This window comes from Dipodomys ordii, unplaced genomic scaffold, assembly GCF_000151885.1.
Source record: "Dipodomys ordii isolate 6190 unplaced genomic scaffold, Dord_2.0 Scaffold73, whole genome shotgun sequence".
In the NCBI taxonomy this organism is placed as follows: domain Eukaryota; kingdom Metazoa; phylum Chordata; class Mammalia; order Rodentia; family Heteromyidae; genus Dipodomys; species Dipodomys ordii.
Window position 1 is genome coordinate 8,952,208 of NW_012267289.1, and position 21,207 is coordinate 8,973,414.

General features: G+C 35.5%; 1 protein-coding gene across 1 annotated transcript; it reads left to right on the forward strand.

The window, feature by feature from the left end:
* Window positions 1-6,916: 6,916 nt before the first annotated feature.
* Gpr15 (G protein-coupled receptor 15) lies at window positions 6,917-19,817 on the forward strand. The gene is made up of 2 exons (XM_013024109.1): window positions 6,917-8,530; window positions 19,430-19,817. The coding sequence occupies exon 1, from the start codon at window positions 7,021-7,023 to the stop codon at window positions 8,101-8,103; it is 1,083 nt and encodes a 360-aa protein (XP_012879563.1). The 5' UTR covers window positions 6,917-7,020; the 3' UTR covers window positions 8,104-8,530; window positions 19,430-19,817.
* Window positions 19,818-21,207: the final 1,390 nt, after the last annotated feature.

Here is a 21,207-nt window from a genome sequence, read left to right on the forward strand (position 1 = left end):
TACTCACCGCCCATCCTCTCGCTCGGCCAGCCTCACCCTCCAGCTCTGACCACAGCACCCTGCTCTCCCCGCGCCTCCGCTGACGCACTTCCCTGCAGAGCCCGCCCCCTCCATAACTCCCGCGCCTCCGCCTCCGCCTCCACCCCGGGCCCGGCCGCGGCCTGGAGCCGAGGGGGGTTGTGGGAGTTGTAGGAGGGAGGGAGGGAAAGCTGTCGGACGCGGCGGTGGACATGCTTGGCTGCGCGCGGGGCATTGTGGGGGGTGTAGTTCTCTCGCGAACGCCTGGCGTTGCGTCAAGCGTAGAGGGATTCTTAGAGGAAAGGGACCAGAAAGTGAGGTTGGCCTGTCTACTGTAAACTCCATCCGATGACGGTGACTCAGGTCTGATTTTCGGTCCTGTGACCTCGTGGTCACACCACACAACCTTAAAAGTAACTTCCATATAGCTGAACTTTTGAAATGTTATTTCCCCCTCTCTTAGCGTCTCATTAGAGCAGAAAATGTGTCTGCCTGGATAGCTTATATTCAGAGTAAGAAGATTGATGAAAGGGGTGACATTGATCAAGATGCGTTGTGTATCTGACCTCGTTTGTAAAACTACTTGGAGAAGGAGGAGGAGAAAAAGGAAGAGGAGGAGGAAAGAAAACAGTATCTTTCAACAATAAGACATCATTTTGGGGGGTTCGGGAATACATATTTGTGGCTGCCTTCTTACGATAAGTGACATTTGCTCTTTATTGTAGTTTCCTTTTAAAAATAAATTTCAGTTGATTAAAAAAACCCATTAAATGGTGAGAATTTAAATAGGCCAAAATGTAAATGTTAGAGCATATTAGACTTTGCCAGAAAACTACCCAGACATACACACACACACACACACACACACACACACACACACACATATGGAAAAAGAATAAAGGTTTATTGCTGGTAAAGGGAGAGGCAAGACCCCTTCTCACAAGAGAGGAGTGAGAAGAAGTGCTGGCTATTGTCTGAGGTGACCTATATAGCCTACTGAGGCTAGGAGGGACTAGAAGGAGCTAGGAGGCGCATATGCCAGTGTGGACTTGAGGACCAGGGTCTTCATCAAGGTGGTCTAGGATTTATGGCTGTTTCCCAAGTAGGAGATAAGGGGCCCTGCAGCTGCCTAGATCTGAAGGTCACTCTAAGGGGCTCTTGCTGCCCCAGAGGAGTGCCATCTCAAGACAATGGGGGGGGTTGGAGGCTGATTATTCACTGCCTTTACTAAATGGGCCTAGAATTGCCTAGAAAGGGAGCATGTCAAGCTGTGGAAAGGGGAAGGAGAGTGCTAACTTATGGAAGGGAGCTCATTGGGCTAACAGTAAATAAAAACGGGGCAATGTAATGTGAAAAGGACTGAGTTTAAAAGAACATCTGTTCCAGCAGATAAGGTCATAAACAGTATAGGACATTGCAGAACACTGTGTAGAATAGAAACAGAATAATTCCAAATTTGCCTGCATTGCACAATAATTGACAGAAAGGAAGCAGGGGCATCTTTTAATTAGAAAGAAAGGCCATTTGCCTGTTCATGGTTCTAGTCTAGGGTCAATGAGCTGCATCTGAAGATGGACTTCTGATGACAGTCTCAAGATGACACAGAGCCTCATATGAGGAGAGACCGGAAGCTTCAGTTACTTTTTACCAATAGCAGGTGTAAACTTCCCAATGGGACCAGCAAATGGTGACTGTCTCAACAGATTCGTTAGAAGACCAGAGGCACTCTTATCCTCTACTGACACCCTACCTCTCCTCTGCTGTCTTAGAATTGATCTATTGTACTGGGAAGATGGAAGATGTTAGATGGGAGCCTCAACCTGAGATCAATTCAATATTACCCTGAAATATTGGAGATATCTGTTTTTCCAATCAGAAGTTTTACTACTTTAAACTAAATTGGTAAACTGATATTCATATCCAGTGCATAAATAAAGACAATAGCAAACTTTACCATAAAGTTCAAATATTACTATATTTTTATGTATAATATCCAAACCATAAGAGTATTTTCAGTCATCAGTAAGTGTGTGTGTGTATTTCAGCATATGATCTAGAGCTTAATGAAGAATCATCAAATTATTATTTGCAACTATTTTTGAATAATTATAATGTTAGGATGGTATGAGCAGCCTTTTTACTCCTGGATTCACTCTGGATGCCATTTAGAAATAAGTGTTCTCGATTGCTTCAGCTTGTTTAATCAACCTCTCAACTGCTGTGAGTGAGTAAGAAAGACATGAGGATATCATTACTACTGTCTTTGGTTAGCCTTCTCAAAAAATTATTAACCCTGGGATTATATCATCCATAAGCCACTGTGGTATAGGAAGTAAATGTTTCTGGAGATACCTACAAAGGAGAATTACACATATACTCTCTAGTTCTGAAGAATGCTTAAAAATACTGAGGGCATCACAGTCTCCAACCTAATAACTGTGTGTTTGAGGTTTTGACCATCCTGTCCCCCTCAGCATGGAAAATATGAACTGTTTATTTATACCCATTGCCACTGACCACACAACCTAATTCTGGTTTATCTCAGAATCTTAGGTGTTTTCTGTTTATGCCAAATTGGGGAAAAAAATCACTAACAAATTGAGCTAAAATTCTAATCAAAGCTATCCAAGAAGTATGTGAACAGTTTATTCAGTTCAAGTCTTCAAACATTTACTGGTCTTCTGTTACATGCCAGATACCAAGCTTGGATGCCAGGGACACTAAAATAAATAATTTTTGTGATATGTAATATAAATACAGATTAAATCTAATATAAGAAGCCTAAAGTATATTCTCCCATAATAATAATAATAATCAGATTAACCCATGCAAATGTGAGATATCAAGGAAAATAATCAAAATTAAAAGGAGGGACATACTAAGAACAGTGAATGTAATCCACTTAATTTGGCATCATTTAACAATAAATATATATTGTTATAGTATAAAATTAATAATAATACGAAATTCTCAAAGTAACTGAAAACAAATTTCTAGAGTATAAACAATATTCTTAGACTAGATCTTTTTTTAATTATTATATGCTTTATGACAGTCAAGTAAGAAATTCTTTTAACAAGTAAATATATTTAATCTTATTACCTGATAAGCTTAACAAGAATCAATTTACTTCATGTTCTTTTGCATTTATTCTGGGATGTACGAGCAGAAAACTTTATAGCTAGGTATTTCTGGTGTTATACACAAAGAATTGGCTGATACAGTCTCTGCCTTTTATAGTGGTCAAAATTGTATAAGAGAGAAAAAGAGCAATATAATTGTAAATCTAGAGATCACAACCTAATTGGGGTAGCTCAATTCTTTCAAAATATTTTTCTTGCTTGTAAAGCAAAGACTTCAATCCACAAACACAGCCATGTAATCGTGAATAATACATTTACTAATGAAAATATCTCAACAGAGGAAATATTTCATCTCAACTTCAACATCTGATCCAATTTGTAACATATCTCAAGAGTTAGCATATGCCAGAGTTAAGGGTCTAGGAAGTTAATTTTTTAAATTTGGTACGATTCAAGATCAAGGATGTCCCCATGTTTGCACTTGTGAAGTAATTTTTAAATTACAAAACTAACCAAAGTAATGACAAAACATAGCATAACATGGTTAATCGATATAAATAAGAATGGTTATTTAAAACTTCAGGGTGTGTAAGATTTGCTTTATATACTTGTTAAATACAGAGTCCTAAACAGTAGCCCAATGACTTATTCACTAGATCTAGGATAAAGTTGCAAATTTATCTTTCAGTCAGCTTCCTGGTGATTTTAATGTGAGTAATATAGTCTGGCAACCACAGATTCAAAACAATCACTTTAAGAGTCCTAAAGAGGATTTTAGTGAGTAGCTGTCTTGATCATTAGGAACTCCAGGCAGTTCCCATTATGGCTAGGCTTAAAGCTCTACCCCAGTGCAATGGGTCAAATATTGAGAACTAGCCAAATTAAATGAGAGAATGAGTACTTTATATGCATAATTTTGCATGTTAGATACAATTACTTTTGTCAGAATTTGAGGAAGAAAGTTGAATGATGATGTTTCCTAGAAAACCATTCTTAAGGGATGGTATTCATGTATCAGATACTAATATTAATGTTCATTTTTCTTTTATTGTTGGTAGCCTCTTGGTATTGACTTTTTATATGCTTATAGAACTCACTGTTGCTTTTGAGTTTTGACCTATGTATACGTGGTTATTTTATTGCTAGTATATGTGTATATATTTCAAAATGCATGCCACGTCCTAAAATGGCCTTGGTACTTGAAATTTCTTAGAACTATGATGTTCTCTGCCGATGGGCAGCACATATTAACATTGTACTCTTAATTATTAGAAACCAAAAACTATGCTATTATTTTCTTTTATTGCTTGCAACAATTAATTTGCTTTCTCCTCCAAAGGTAGCCTCATACTGTAACATTTTACCATTAATATCATACTTCAAAATGGCCATGTATGATTTTTAAAAATCACTTTGCTTAAAAAGTCAGATTTATTTTAGCTATTTTATATTCCAGCTCAACAACTTTAGACAACTATAAGAAAAGTTAAGGCCTTACAGAAATGAATGTGCATTCAAACATTCAATTCCTAAATGTACACTTTTATGTTGATTCCTTAGACATACTTAAGGAAAGTTACATCTCAAATGAACCTTATTTTCTCAATCTCCAAAGGAAATCCTGATGACTCTAATACAAAGACTATATAAGACTGGTACTTCCACACACACACATATACAGATATAGAATTTTAATAATTTTACACTATGAAACTTTTTCAAGTAAATAGTTTTACTTCAAACTATTTGGCAAAAAAATCAATTCTTTTTTAAATTTAATTACGGTTTACCCAGTGGCAAAGATTTCTGCTCAAGAAATGTCAATGTAGTTAATTAGTTCCTGTGATCTACAGTCTATGTTTAGTGAAGCTTCTGTCCCCCATACAATGAATGAATAGCACAGAGCAGACAGGGAAAAGGATGAAGGGAGGCTAACCCCATAAATCAACTCCCAAATGATTCTTTAAGATGTCTCAAATCAGGAGATCTTTAACCATTTCTTGATCCTGCCCCTCTTGCCTATGAAGGTGGTGACATTAAACTATATCAAAAACAAGGAGTCCAACAGGCAGGACTATATTTTTAATATACCTGCCATTGAAAAATTAAAATTCTACAGAAAGGACTTTAAATGTCCAACTTGAATTTTCAACTATAGGCATACATCCTCCTATTTAATCGTATTACCAATCTGAAACTGGAGTTTTTTTTTTACATTAAGTGAGATAAAGGGAAATATAGTCTGAAGTCACTTTGATTAGTAAAGAATTAAAATCTCCCAAATCAGTTTCAATTTTTTTGACTGTTATAGAATCTCTTCTGTTTTAACCTGTTTCTCAAGCATTTTAGTATACCAAAAAACATTGCTTTTATATTGAGTATCTTGAAAGTTCTATTGTGATGCCATTTAGTATAGGTTTTTACTTCTGTTGAAAGGTTGGGGATTCCAAAAAGTGGAATTCTCTGATGTATGGTGTGTAAAATGCAATGGCTCAAAAGCTTATGAAAAACAATTACTTCTACAGTGGTGTCCTGTAACAATGTGGGGAGCAGAGGCAATGTAAAGTCTAGTGAAAGGTAGTTACTTGACCATGTTAGTTAATTGATGTTAACTTTTAACAAAAAAGAGTGTTTTTGGTTGGATTGCAATAGCAGGTAAAATGTAAAAGTAGAAGAGTTTACAATTTTTGTTTGCTTGCTTCTTGGTTTTTGTGGTGCTGGGATCAAACACAGGTCATGACAGATGGTAGGCAAGTGTTCTACTACTAAGCCACATCACTAGTCCATTGTAGTAACCCAGGCAGACATTGAACTTATTATTATTTTACCTCTATTCCTACCATATCTATGATTTTGTAATTTTTAAATTTTAAGTTTGTAATTTTTAAATATGTTTGTAAGTTCCATGAATCAGAATGTTTGTAGTTTTTTTTCAAAATAATTACAACCTTGCTAATTACACTGGATCACAAAAATATGAGGTTTCTGACTAATAGCTACAAAACATCAACTATGGACAAGATGTCATGCTAGCTGCCATGGAAACTTTGAAATAATAGATCTGGGGTTATCACTTGGTAATAGACTGCTTGCTTAGCTTATGCAAAGATCTGGGTTTGATCCTCAGCACTACAAAATAAAGAAAGTAAATAAATAAATAAATAAATCTCCATCCATTTGGAGACTTAAAAATATGAAATAAAAGTTACTATTATGTATTAAATAAAATTTAAAACTCAAATAAGTTAGTAGAGTCAACGCCTTAATGGCAATCATAATGCATACCACAGACATAGACTGAAGATGGTTTGGGAAATGCTGATCACTGCATACAAATGAAAAACTTCATACACTCTTCATTCAAATAAAAATATAATGTATATATATTATATTAAAAATCTAGTGCATATATATTATACATTTATATATGTAACTTCTACACACATACACACATCATCGAAAGTATCAATAGTATGTATGTCTGCAGCTATTACCTTAAAAATCCTAAACGTAAAAGTAAAGGCTAGATCAAGAGAATTCAGAGGCATAAAAGCAAAATTCTTTAAAGGAAACGAGAACTTATTTTAAAGTTAATTCAGTGCTTAATGTTAGACTTTAAAAAACCAAATATCTTAAAGAAGTCAAAAAAGAAACACCTCAGTTTCATGGGTAAGTGCAAATAAAGAAAACCACAACCACAACTAACACCAATCAGAGGTGGTGTGCCTTGTGGGCTCTTTCTGAAGACTGGTAGAAACTGCATTTTTAATCTGTTTTCATGCTTGTCCAATATCTTTAAAGGGAGAAGAAAAAAATAGAAGGCAGGTACTATATAAGAGAAACTCCCTCGACATTTCTCAAATTCAAATCAAAACCTCATAGGGAAAACACTTACAGGTTTGGCATCTGGTATTCAGGGATGGACCCAGAAGCAACCCCGTTTTATTTGGATTATTATTATGCTACAAGCTCAAACCCTGACATCAAGGACACCAGCCCCCATTTGCCTTACACCTCGGTTTTCCTTCCCATATTTTATACAGCTGTGTTCCTCACTGGAGTATCAGGGAACTTCATCCTCATAGGTGCATTGTACTTCAAACGTGGCAGCAGAAGACTGCTCGACATCTTTATCATCAACCTGGCTGCATCGGACTTCATTTTCCTTGTCACCTTGCCTCTCTGGGTGGATAAGGAGGCATCTCTTGGACTGTGGAGAACCGGGTCTTTCCTATGCAAGGGCAGCTCCTATATGATCTCGGTCAACATGCACTGCAGTATCTTCTTGCTCACTTGCATGAGTGTGGACCGCTACCTGGCCATCGTGTGCCCAGCCCTATCCAGGAAACTCAGACGGAGGGACTGTGCCTATGGCATTTGTGTAAGTGTCTGGCTGATCTCTTGCCTCCTGGGGTTGCCTACTCTTCTGTCTCGGGAGCTCACCCTGATTAATGATAAGCCATACTGTGCTGAGAAGAGGGCCACTTCCATAAAACTGACATGGTCTCTGGTAGTCTTGATTCTCACCTTTTTTGTGCCCTTGGTGAGCATCCTGACCTGCTACTGCTTTATCACAAGGAAGCTGTGTGCTCATTACCAGCAATCAGGAAAGCATAACAGAAAGCTGAGGAAATCCATAAAGGTTATCTTTATTGTAGTGGCAGCCTTTGTCTTCTCCTGGTTGCCCTTTAATGCTTTCAAACTCCTGGCCATTGTTTCTGGATTGCAGCGAGAGTTCCCATTTTCCTCCACTCTTCTTCAGCTGGGCATGGATGTGAGTGGGCCCTTAGCATTTGCCAACAGCTGTGTCAATCCTCTCATTTACTACATCTTTGACACTTACATCCGCCGAGCCATCATGAGCTACTTGTGTCCTTGCCTGAAGAGCTCTGCCTTTGGGAGCAGCACTGACACACTGGATAGTCATCTCACCAAGGCTCTTTCCAACTTCATTCATCCAGAGGATTTTGTCAGACGAAGGAAGAGGTCCGTGTCACTCTAAAAGGAGCTGGGACATTTCAAGCTTCATTGGGGCTATTAGGGAGTTTTTGTCAACCACAAAACAAAAAGGAAAACAGAAAAGTATAAAGGAGGAGATTCAAGTTGCTTCATAAATCTAAGGAAGAGTTAATGTTGAAAAGCAGTACTGGAAAGTCCCTCTGTGGTGTGGATATAATTAAACCATGTGTTATATTTTCAGTGGAGAGGTTTTAGTTGATCCTTGCCAGTCAAGTCAGTCAGGCAAAATACAATGCCCACCTTCCTTGAACTCTTCCAGAAAGGCTTGAACCATTTGTTTTCTTCGTGACTGCCAATACAATTCATTCAGTATTTTAAAGAACCGTGGTCCTTCATCCACTTTATGCTTCAAGCTTGCCTCCATATTGGATTACATTTCATCTGATGAAAAAAATGTGTTGGCATTGCAGGTAACAAAAACTATACATATATATACACCTACACTGTATAGTTTTTTTCTGAGTCATTAAGCCTATCTTTAAAGCTTTGTGTTGTGATTCGCCAACATCTTCCAACATTGTCTTTCATTATGTGTCTATTCATCACAGCTTTGAACTGGCAAAAAAGCTCATGAGGATAAAAATTGTTTTGTATTGTGTTTATGATCTGGGGTTATGTTAATGTGTAAAGACAGAGCTAGATTTGACCTTTGCCTTATAAGGTACACTGGTAGAAATGCAGGTCATTATAATGTTATGGTAACTGCTTTATAATAGGGTTTTACTCTGTTCTTTGTTTTTATTGCCTTTATAAATTAGGGTTTGACTTTGCTTTAATTGCATGTTTGTAATTACCCTGTTATTGAGTTATCAAATAAAAATGAAACTACTAATATAATTGCAGCTTGACAAATGCTTAGATCTTCTCCCCTGCAGGTTATCATTTTGTACTTTAATTAAAATATTTGTGCACAATAGCACTTCCTTCTTTGGTGTATATAATTTCCACATGAGATCCAGGGAGACAAGGTGCTTTACACCAGCCAAAGTGAAAAATATCTAATAAAAATAATACAAGTGCATTATGTGAATTGTGTCAAATCTAGAGAACTTCCTTGCATTCTTTTACAAAAAAAGCATTTGTTTAATCAATGTATGCCTATATTCCTCTTAAATGTTATAAAGTGAAAAATACATAATAAAAGACTTTCCAACAGTAACTATGCTGTTGTAAAAAATATATTTTGATTCAAGAAAAAGTTATTTATGTTTATCCGTGGATTACTGTTTTATTTATAAATGCTAGGCTTGGAAATAGAAAAAAATAGATTATTCTTAGAGGCTAAGAAATATCATTTTATCCCAGATATATTTCTTTCACTTAAAGAGAAATATCAAATATAGGATATCTTCTTAGAACCTAATAGAAGTTGAAAATATAGCTTATAGATTTATAAATTGGTTGATATGATGATCTCTCTTAATCCTCCATTAAATAAAATAAAATTTACTTACATAAATTATTCACTGTTAACTAATATCAATACAACAACAGCTATTTAGTAAGCTATCATGGTTATAGAAAAAAGTCTGTCCCACAATTGTTTAACAAATAAAACTTCTTGGACAATTTCAAAGTTAAACTCAATAATTGAGTAGTTCTCCAAAGCAATAAACAAAACATACAAGGTAGAAGGCACATACTTCTTTAAAGGAAATCAGAAGAAAAACTATTACTAATCAGGTAATCAGGAAAGTTATTGCTTTTCAAATAGACTACGATTTTTAATGCCTACCCTGCGGTTTCAGCTCAGCACCAGTGCTGCCCCTTAGCTTTTTTGCTAAAGGCTAGCTAGCACTCTACCATTTGAGCTAGAGCTCCACTTCTGGCTTTGTTGGTAAACAATTTGGAGACATGAGTCTCACAGATTTTTCTTTGGGGCCGGCTTTGAGCCATAATCCTCAGATCTCAGCTCCCTGGGTAGCTTAGATTACAGGCATGAGCCAGCAGTGCCTAGAGAGATATATTATTTTTTAAACTATATCTAATTAATCATTTAAGGTAGTTGTTGGAAAATGTGAAAACCAAGGTAGTGAGTTTTCACATCATTCTTAATGCGAGGCACTGAGAAAGTTATTTTAATCTTCAAGCATAAATGAAGTTGGTAATATATATACATATATATCTTATAAAATTCTTGAGGATACTCTATTACTAAAATAAAAACAAAGGTTTTTTTTTAAATATTGGGTAAAAACTTACTGTATAAAGTAATTGGATTTCTGATGGCTAAGGACGGCTTAAAACTCAATAGAAGTGGCTCAGTGGTAGAGTGCTTGCCTTGTATGCATGAGGTCCTGGGTTCAATTTCTCAGCACCACCTAAGCAGAAAAATCCAGAAGTGGCACTGTGGCTCAAGTGGTAGAGCACTAACTTTGAGCTGAAGAGCTGAAGGACAGTGCCCAGGCCCAGAGTTCAGGCCCCATGACCGACAAAAAAAAAAGAAAGAAAGAAAACCTCAATAGAATAGCAAGTTATATTTAACAATCCTTATTTGACAAAAATTGAGAACCAGTTTTATTTCAATTTTATCCATTTAGTATATCCTTCAGTACATATTTAAAATAAAATATCAAAAATATATTAGTAGAGTTTTAATATTTTACAATAACTATATGCCTTAAAGAAATCTTTGTATATTTTATATTCATAATGTGTCACACCCAAAAGAAAAATATAGTTTTATAGACAATGTAAATCTCATAGGCAAAAATTCAAACCTTGAGTAAATTGATTTTATGTGAATATGCATGCCTGGATTTCTCTACAGTGCAATTTACATAATAATATTTAAACATTTAATTAATGTATCATTTTGCATTTTAAAACTATGTTTCCCTATCTTTAATGTTAACTACTTCCACTTACATATATATCTAGGTAAACTTATATGTAGGAACATAGTCATAAATTTAAAACTTCAAGATTTCTCTTAATTATACTATTCAGAGAGCTAGTTTGTGGTAAAGTAATATCAGCACAGAGCAAACCTGCTCTGTATCTTCCAATAATTTTCCAAAAGTTAATCTGTCATCTTAACACAATCATGCTTTACAGGTTGTATCCAAGATTAGAAAGACAAATATATAAGGAGGTAACTACAATTTAACATTATGTATTTTCATTTGCTTAAGCAGTCAAGTTATTTTAAGTCTTTAAAGACAAATAAGAATATAAAGTCCAAAGCATTTTTCAAGCTGTTTTTCTTGAATTTACCTGACAAAAGCTCCCCAATATGCCATGAGTAAAGTGTTGTCTGAGAACTTACAAGTAATTTCCAAATAAATGTAGTTAAAGCACAAAGAGTCACAAACAACATTTGGGCAACATTGAAAGAATAAAACTAACCTGATCTTCCTTAAGAGTTCTGTAAACTGTCTACTCCAACAAGTTAAACCACTTCTCTGATGAATCTAAGTTATGATCATGGCCAAAAGGCCAGCTCTGTGCATGACAGAGCGCAATCTATTACTATGGATCACAAGTTCATGTTCAATACATGAAGAAAGCATGGTGTGATGGTAAGGTGAGTGGAAGAAATCTTCCTGTATGATTCATCTTAACTCCTCAAATCTCTCATTTTATTTCCCTATCAATCTCAGAAGTGAGAAATGACTGGTCTGCTATGCCTGCCCCAGAAAAGAAAAGCACTCAGTTTACCTATAAAGCTCACTCACAAAACTTAAGAGATACTAAGGGAATTATAAATCTGCTTCGTGTATATCTGGAATAGCCTAGTATAACCTGCTAGCAAGATGATGGCTCCAGCTTCAAAAAGACAGAAGGCAGGAGGGTAATTCTAGCTCCTGAAGTATCTGCAAATAGTTGATGACTACTACAAGATCGCTTTGATTCTCACAGAGGCTGATGTGGATTTATTTTCCCCTGCAAATACCTGTTCTTAGAATGAGTGTCCTTCGTCATTTCTTATTATCTTAGTCATTTGCTTAATAGAGTTATATTTTCTAAATGTACTTAATAAATAAGAATTGAATCTTAACATAAGCTTACTTCCCTAAAAAAAGGCTACTTTGAATATTCAATATACTAGAGGGGGATCGAATACAGTCAAGAGTTTGATGTATATCTTACTAAATTTAAAAAAGCAAGGGAAAAGGGTAGGTTTAGGAATAGGTAAGACGCACTGAATTAATAAAGTGTTTTGTTAAATGGCAACTCCTTTGTATAGGTACTTAAATATACTAATAACAGTAGTAATAATAATAAAATATTCAATGTGCTAACCTATGAATATAGGCCTTAAAGCATATAAAGAACAGGGTCCCATGAAGTGTTCATGGATTAATCTACAAATAGGGTGCTGACTCTAGTAAACTAAAAAGAATTTTGCTTTATTTATCTGAGTGCCAACTTTCTAAGACCAAAACATACTTTAAAATTACAGTAAAACAGTTTATGTTGGAGGCTGTGGCTAAGCTGAATTATGGTTGTTAGACAAGGAACCCATTTCAAGGACTTACCATATAATCTTCATCTATTTTTCATGATTCTTTAAGTACCTAGTAAAGGTTGTTACAGCTCTGACAATGATTAATTTATTTGCTAAGTAAGAAGAGTTTAGGGGCTTGGAAGGTGGCCCAGTGGTAGAGCACTTGCCTTGCATGCCTGAGGCCCTGGGTTCAATTCCTCAGCACCACATAAGCAAAAAGAAAAAAGCGGGTAGTGGTGCTGTGGCTCAAGTGGTAGAGCACTAGCCTTGAGCTGAAGAGCTGAGGGACAGCGCCCAGGCCCAGAATTCAGGCCCCACGACCGGACCCCCCCAAAAAAAAAGATTTTAATCATTAACTTGCTTCCTAGCTAATATGTTAGCAAGAATTAGTTCTCGTTAATAAGAATTTTGTCCAAATTGATAGGAAATTTAAGATTTTTACTTATTAGGTCTTGTCAGTTCTGATATTTCTGTCCACTATTAATTTAAATAAAATGTTCTCTCTAGAATATTTCTGCTCTGTATCTATAAATGCATTTACTTTTTCTTAGTTATATGCAAAGTAGAATATGTATATATACATGATGTTTACATCAAATAAAGTTTTGTGCATCATGCATCATATAAAGACTTTATTTTAGCTATGGCTTAACTCCCTTGTGTCCAGCTATTTGGCTATGATTAAAAACTGCCCCTCCACAAACAATATAAAAAAAATCCTCTGTGCCATCTTCAGCAAGTATCTTTTCTCTTATATAAACTTAATCGATTGCAAAATCTTCATAAATCTCCAAATTTGCTAATTTCAAGATATTATATTTACTCCATACAAATGAAGTCAAGTAAAACTACCACAAGCTACTGTTGGATATATAGAAAATAAAGCTGAATGGTGACGTCAGTCCTATTGGTTTGTTTTGACTTGTTTAAGTGACTCATTTGTCATCACAAGGAATCGCTCACTGGCTTAAATTTATGCTTTGTGTGCTGTAAACCTGTGGAGTTCTCTGACAACAGTGAAATTTCCTACTATTAAATTAAAAGTGTTATTGTACACAATGAGTTATGATAGTTATGTTTATTAAATCTCATAATAATGAATTCCAAAGTAGGTATATTGCAATTAGTCACTCCATGCACAAAATTTCTGTCTTTTTCATATATATACTCAAATCCACAGACAGATGTGTACAAAGCTGCTGAGAGCAGCTACTGAATTTTGTTACTAATATTCAAGCTAAAGCCCTTGAGCTGAAGATAGATATTTTGTATCTACCTAGCAGAAAACAGAATAAAAGAAAGGAGAATACAAAACAAAGAAAAACATTATAAATAGAAAACATTAAAATGGTATTTATAAATAGTTTAAAATTTCCTACTAAGAAGCTATACAGATGGCCTGCTATACAGTCTTTCGGGTATTTTTTTTTTTTTTACTAGAGCCCTCAAAGAAGTCAAACTTGTTTCTCTTGGAGTTTACAATCCACACAATCATTTGTTCTTTTAATCAAATTATGAAATACTGATGCTCAAGAAGAATTGGGGGAAAAAAAGAAAATTATGAGTCAACTTTCATTGGATTTTTCCAGTATCTAAGGAAAAGTCCATACTTTATATATGAGCCCTGTCACGTAATTCCCATTTCTTTTCTCTTCCTTCTCTTCCTTCACTTCCTCCTCCTCTCTCCTCCTCCTGTTCTCCTCCGCCTATTGCTTCCTCCTCTGGTTTTTCCTTCTTTTTTATGTATTTTTTTTCTTTTTCTTCCCCCCCCCTCTGTTGGTCATAGGGCTTGAACTCTGGGCCTGGATGTTGTCCCTCAGCTCTTTTTTTTTTAATTTTATTTTATTTTATTTGTGAACATACTGTACAGAGGGGTTACAATTGCATGGGCAGGATAATGCGTACATTTCTTACCAAGCATTGCAGCCTCCTCCTTTGTTTACCCTTCCCATCCCTTCCCAGCCTCCCCCCTCCCCCCATCCCAATCCTTCTCCTTCCCCCCTCCCTCCCACCCCCCTCCCCCCCAAAACCCCCCCCCGCACCGACGTTGTAAAGCTCGTTTTGGACATGACAACTTGTACTTCTCATTGTTGCATCAGATCACCTGTATCCTTAAACAACTGGTTTTTCCCCATCTCCTCCACAAGTTATACTGACATCAAATATAGTGAAAGCAGGGCTTATACTGTGGGGGAGGGACATACAAAGCAACAAAGAGACAATCTTATAAATGCGTTAGAAACACATGCATGAAAGAAAAAACATTAAAATACATATCTAAGGGTTCATTTTCCTGACATCACATTATCTGACCTTTTCCGCTTGACTCGTACATATACTAGATATTGCAAATAAGGGAAACCATGGGATCAATGTTTTTTGGGCCTGGCTTACTTCACTTAATATAATTTTTTCCAAGTTTTTCCATTTCCTAACAAATGGGGCAATGTCATTCTTTCTGATGGAGGCATAGAATTCCATTGTGTATATATACCACATTTTCTTGATCCATTCATCTACTGAGGGGCATCTGGGTTGGTTCCATATCTTAGCTATGGTAAATAATGCTGCAATAAACATAGTTGTGGTGGTAGCTTTAGTGTGGTCTTGTTTGTAAGCATTTGGGTAAATGCCCAAAAGTGGGATTGCTGGGTCATAGGGGAGTTCTATGTGAAGTCTTTTGAGGAACCTCCATACTGCTTTCCAAAGTGGTTGGACAAGTTTACATTCCCACCAACAATGAAGTAAGGTTCCTTTCTGTCCACATCCCCTCCAGCATCTGTTGTTATTAGAGTTCTTGATTTTTGCCGTTCTTTCTGGGGTGAGGTGATATCTCAATGTTGTTTTGATTTGCATTTCTTTTATGGCTAGGGATGTTGAACATTTCTTCATGTGTCTATTGCCAACCCTCCTTCCTCTTCAGAGAAGTTTCTCTTTAAGTCTTTCGCCCACTTATTTATTGGGCTCCCTCAGCTCTTTAGCTCAAAGCTAGCACTCCATTTGAGCCACAGCGCCATTTCTGGTTTTCTGGTAGTTTATTGAAGAGTCTCATGGACTTTCCTGCCAGGGCTGGCTTTGAACCATGATCCTCAGATCTCAGCCCCCTGACTAGCCAGGATTATAGGCATGAGCCACCAGTGCCTGTCTCTTCTTTGTATATTTCTTGATACAAGATATAACACATTCTAGGCTGACCTTAGATTCACAGTTATCTTGACTCTGCTTTCTGAATACTGTCATTTCAATATGGCTATTTCCTAAAGGCTGTTATGTTTCCTTAAAGAAGTATTCATATTCTCACATGAAAATACTGTCAATGTCCTTAAAATTTTTTTAATTCAGCAGATTATTTTAAACATAAGAACATGTCTTGAACAACATGGAGTTTAAATTTATTTTTAAATGACAAACTAAAAATGGTATGCAAAGCAAACTAGATGACTCTAAGAAACTTGCCCAGTTACAGTGATTTGATGAGATGCCCTCTCACTTGCCCTCAGTTCAGAGAAAAATCAAAACTGACAACTCAGGGAGAGAAATAGTAAATGAGAAATGAAACAGACTGTGGTTTCATTTTTAAGCAAAAACACAAATTCACAGGACCTGAAGGTAGTTGGAAATAGCTGCTTTATTTCTAATTACAAAGGGCTTGTAAAATCCAAACCTGGCTTGTGCGTTAATAAAAATAATTTAAACTGAAAAATCAGAAAGGAATTAAAAAACAAAGATTAATATAGAGCTGCATAATAAGATATTTATGAAAATATATGATAACATAGATAAAGTTAAAATGACAGTACAATTGTACCTATAAGTTGGCAGGTTTAAACATTAAAAATTAGGTTTGCCAATGATTGGAGCTATGGGTTATGCCAAAAAGATTACTGTCATTTGATTATACTTGCTAAAATAAATTTTGAATTTTATATCAAAAGCAATTTTATTTCTAGGAATTGACCATGGAAAATAATTTTGGATATTTGTATAAATATTTTACTAAAACACTATTCATAAAAATGAAAGCAACCTACAACTTAAATATCCAAAATTTATCTTAAGTAAGTTAAAGTTCATGTACTATATCTTTAAAATTGCTGTACCATATACTGAAATAGAAAAATCCTCATAGTAATTTAAATAAAATTGAGTAGAAAAAATAGACTAAAGAATCATAGAATTATCATGTTTATGACTACTTCATTTATATGAGTGCAAAAGTAACTTTGTTGCTCACTAGTTAGTGAAATTGCAAATGATTCCCTTTTTAATTTTATTACTAGTGTTTTTTTAAAGAAACTATGCATTATTTTTCTAATAAGGAAAAAAGAGTGAAGCATTAGTTTTTAATGAAGTGCATAAGATAAAAATACAGCTAAAGAATATTTGTCAGAGAACATGAAATCTGAATTACAGGTCTTCCCATTCTTCATTTTATCACTTTTCTTTTGTGAATGAGTATAACTTAAACCTAAGTCTGGTGTTTCAGTCATCTGTAAAGGTATTTCTAGAGGCCTTCCATCAAGTTTACAATCCTGATTCTTTAAGTGTAATTCTGTGATTTGATACACATAAGAATTGTACCTGGTGATACCAGTCCAGTGTTCAGAAGGCCTTCATTTCCCAAGGTCTTCTCATAGTACACTGAATCATCTGGTTGTAGTTCTGTCTATCAGCTAGGGAGAGAACTCTTCTAACTGTGGAAAAGGAGGATCTTGGAACCATATCCTCATATATAAATATCTATGTCCTGTTTTATTCTACACCCAGCACTCATGATTGCAGAACTAAACTGAACATGCTTGAAACACAATTGGCTAAAATTAAAATGAATCTATTTTTACAAATGCTAAGTAACGAGGTTTGTATTTCTATTCCTTTGTACTGAATTTCTTTTGCTTTGAAATGTTGTTGTAGTTATGAGCAACAAGAACGGCTCCAATCATACATCATTTAGGAATAATATCACATTTCTTCAATTTTTTATATCATTTTAGCTCTGTTAGGATTAAAGAAAGCATCAGTGGCTCATGCCTGAAATCCTAGCTACTCTAGAGGGTGAGATGTTGAGGATTCTAGTTTGAGGCCAGCTGGAGCAGAAAAATTCACTAGATAGCATTTCCAAAACAACTAGCAAAAAGCAGGGATAGAGGGCTAGTTCAAGTGGGAGAACACCAGTCTAGCAAGTACTAGGCCTTGAGTTCAACTCCCAGTAATGCTGGACAGAGGGAAGGAAGGAGAGAAGGAAGAAAGGAAGGAGGGAGGGAGGAAATAAAGTAAGAAAAGAGAAGGAAAAGGAGAACTGAATCTTTCAATAACAGATTTCTTGTTTGTTTTGCTATTTTAGGACCATTTTTATTTTTGTTTATTAATTTTACAAGGAGTTTCAATGACATTTCCATATGTGCATAAAATATACTTTGATTATACCCATTCCTACTTTTTCTCTTTCTTTTTCCCCCCACTATAGATTTCAATGACATTTCCATATGTGCATAAAATATACTTTGATTATACCCATTCCTACTTTTTCTCTTTTTCCCCCCACTATAGATTTCTTATTAAAACAAGAATTTTCTTCATGAAAATACATTATAACTTGTAACAAAATATAGTTATACTCAAGTACTATATAACATTTAAGAGTACCTCTGGATATTTCAGTAGTATTATAAATCTTTCCACAAGTTCCAGGTCTGTGTTCCCTTTTAGGAAAGATAGATTTTCCAGGATGAACTTTCTTAAAATGTTAATTATTAAGTAGTTGTATAGAGATAACAATTCTAGAAGTCAAGTTACAAATACAATGAATCTTGATCAGTGTCACCCTTCCACCATCCTCCCCCATTTTCTCCTTTCTTTCCCCTCAAGTTACACAGTTCAATTTTTCTGTAATGTATATTGACTATAATGACTGCATTTGCTCATCCTTCCTCCCTCCATACCCGTAGGTGACCAGCTTTTGAGAGGGAGTGGCAGCAGTTTCATTGAGTTAAATAGTTGCCAAGATTGTGGCAAGACTGTCTATCCTGATATTATCCTCTTCTTAGTGCTTTTTAGAGAAAGAAGATAAAATTTTATGAATTATATTTAAAAGCTATTATTTGTGGAAAGCAATGTGAATATATTTATTTCATTGTATCCAGTGTTGTGGCACAAAATACAATTTAAAAAAGTATTGATCCTGTGTCTGTGTCTTTAGAATGTTTATATATTGGTTGATTAGCACAGATGTGCATATCTATAGCTAAATCATAAATTAGTATAAAAAGAGAAGAAAGGATTGAGGATCAATGAGCCACACTCTAACAAAAAGAGCAAATGCTAGCTATGGCCAAAATTTCTCCTTTTCAAAGGTTAACAGCTGTTTTTGCTTTGGTATTGTTGATGACAAAGGGCAGCAAAATCTAAAAACAGACCTCTGAAGATGTGTGAAATGTTCCATCAAACAGATAAAAATTCCAAGATATCAAATATTTTAAACATGTCACTAGGAAGAAAATGATAGAGATACAAATATTCATTCTCTTGTCTATATTTCTGGTGCCCAAAATATTGCCTTCTAAGGTAGTCAGTTCGGATTTAAGCTGTATAGATAGGAGAAGACAAAGAAAACTGTAGGAGGTAAGAAAAAGGCTCATTATGGTTGCTGAGTTGCCATTTATTATAGAGGGAAATTGTTGTTTTGTGGGTTTTATATTTAGCTGCCTAGCAAAGCAAAACTTAAGATACCTCGCTTCACACTGAGTGCTAGCTCAAGTAGGTGAGACCCCCAGAGAAAAATGCATGCCTGTGAGGACATTTCATCGTGTGGGGAAGGGGATAAATGTGCATGTGACCACTTTCTATCTCTCTTCCTTAGGCGAGTCTCTCAAGAACAGCAGCTGCGGTTGGGTCAATTCAGCCACTGATCTATCCTCGGATTAATGAATGGCCTCAATCTAACTTTAATTGTCCTTTACATATTTCTGTTTTTATGCCTATCTGCTTTCTGTTACTGTCAAAATATTATTAGTGGTTTCTAAGATGGTAAATAGATACTTTTCCCTCTCTCTCTGCATGCAAAACACTGAAAATGAGAAACAAGAAATGCTTCACGCTCTTAGAAACAGCATATTTAAAGTTTTCAGTGTCAAAATCCAATTAAATTCAGAGTTAAATTCAGCTACATTTTTTATGTGCCAAATTTCAAATGGTAATTTGGCTCTTTGCCAAATTAAAAAATTTTTAAATTTGTAACAACTGTTTATTGTAAGGCAGACATATCACATTGTGGATAATTGACAGAATTAAAGCCTCATTTACACAAATTGTTACAGCTCACAAAATAAACATTATTCTCAGAGGAATTGTTAAAATCAAGTTCATCTCACTCATTTTTCAAGTGAGGAAACAAAGAAACATAAGTCGTCTCAGAGGTAAATTTTTGTGTTTTGCTTCTGGGAGACCAGAAGTAAGGCCCATTGGGCCAGTATATATGGCTATGATGATATAGGGGGCTATATTGCTGATATATGATTTTCCCATTGAGAAATTGCGCTACCCTGAGTCCTGGATACTCCACCCAAATTACCTTCCCTCTTCAATACCAACAGTTAACACCTTACAAAGAAAAAAGGAAGATCTTCAGATTCTAGGGTCATGAACTGAGCCATGTCCTCTGGAACTGGCAAATGCCTACAAGGTGTAGACTGTCAGTTTTGTGTTATAACCTCTGCATGTAGTCAGTGACAGAAATGTAAATTTCCAGTCAGAGTGGATACTTAGTAGGGCCAGTATCCATTTTCACACTGTCTTTTATCTAACAATTATTAAGGACTACTGAACTTTCTTTCCTTATCAGTCCCACCTACAGCTTCCCACATAGCTGACATTTTGGTAAAAATCGAACCCACTATTAGCCCTCTGACAAAGCTTTAGATTATGTGTTTTCCATATGTATGTGCCCTAGACAGAGTCACCACAGAATAAGCTTGTAGTGTGACTGCTTAGGTTGTTTGGAGTGACAGTACAGCATAACTCTCATCCACTTTGTCCCCAATTTAAACTTGTGGCCACCTTATTAACAAGGGAACCATTCTTAAAATTCCCATTGCTTACTGTAAAGAAAGAAGACAAACGTATTCAAAGCAAACATAAAGATGGGAATATAGCTCAGAGGTCCTGGGCTATATTCTCAACACTGCAAAAATTACATGAATACACATTAAATATTCAGTCCTTGCTCACATGGTTGAGCCTTTAACTCAAGCAGTCCTCAAACTCTCCCTATACCGAAGCTTTCCAAATACCTGGACTGAAAATTTTTATGATGTTGTTTGAGCTGATTTGAGTCAAATTCTCGTTTAGTTAAAACCTTAAGGAGTCTTTCTCACATATTAGGTCCTCAACAGAAGTTTTCCAAGAATGTTCAGTACAGCCACAAAACCATTCTACAAAGTAAAAATTCCAAAGATACGTTGAGAAGAGCACAAATTTCAAGACAAATTATAGTTATAGTTCTTATAGTTCTGTCAGTAGACAAAGTTAAACACAGCAGGATTACTTAAAGAAAATTTGTGGTGTACTCAAAGATAAATTTTCACTTAATTCATTCATTCACTGAAGGACATCTGGGTTGATTCTATATCTTGCCTATGG

Excerpts from the sequence above, each read along its gene's own strand:
- Gpr15 (XM_013024109.1), top strand. The coding sequence starts at position 7,021 with ATGGACCCAGAAGCAACCCCGTTTTATTTGGATTATTATTATGCTACA.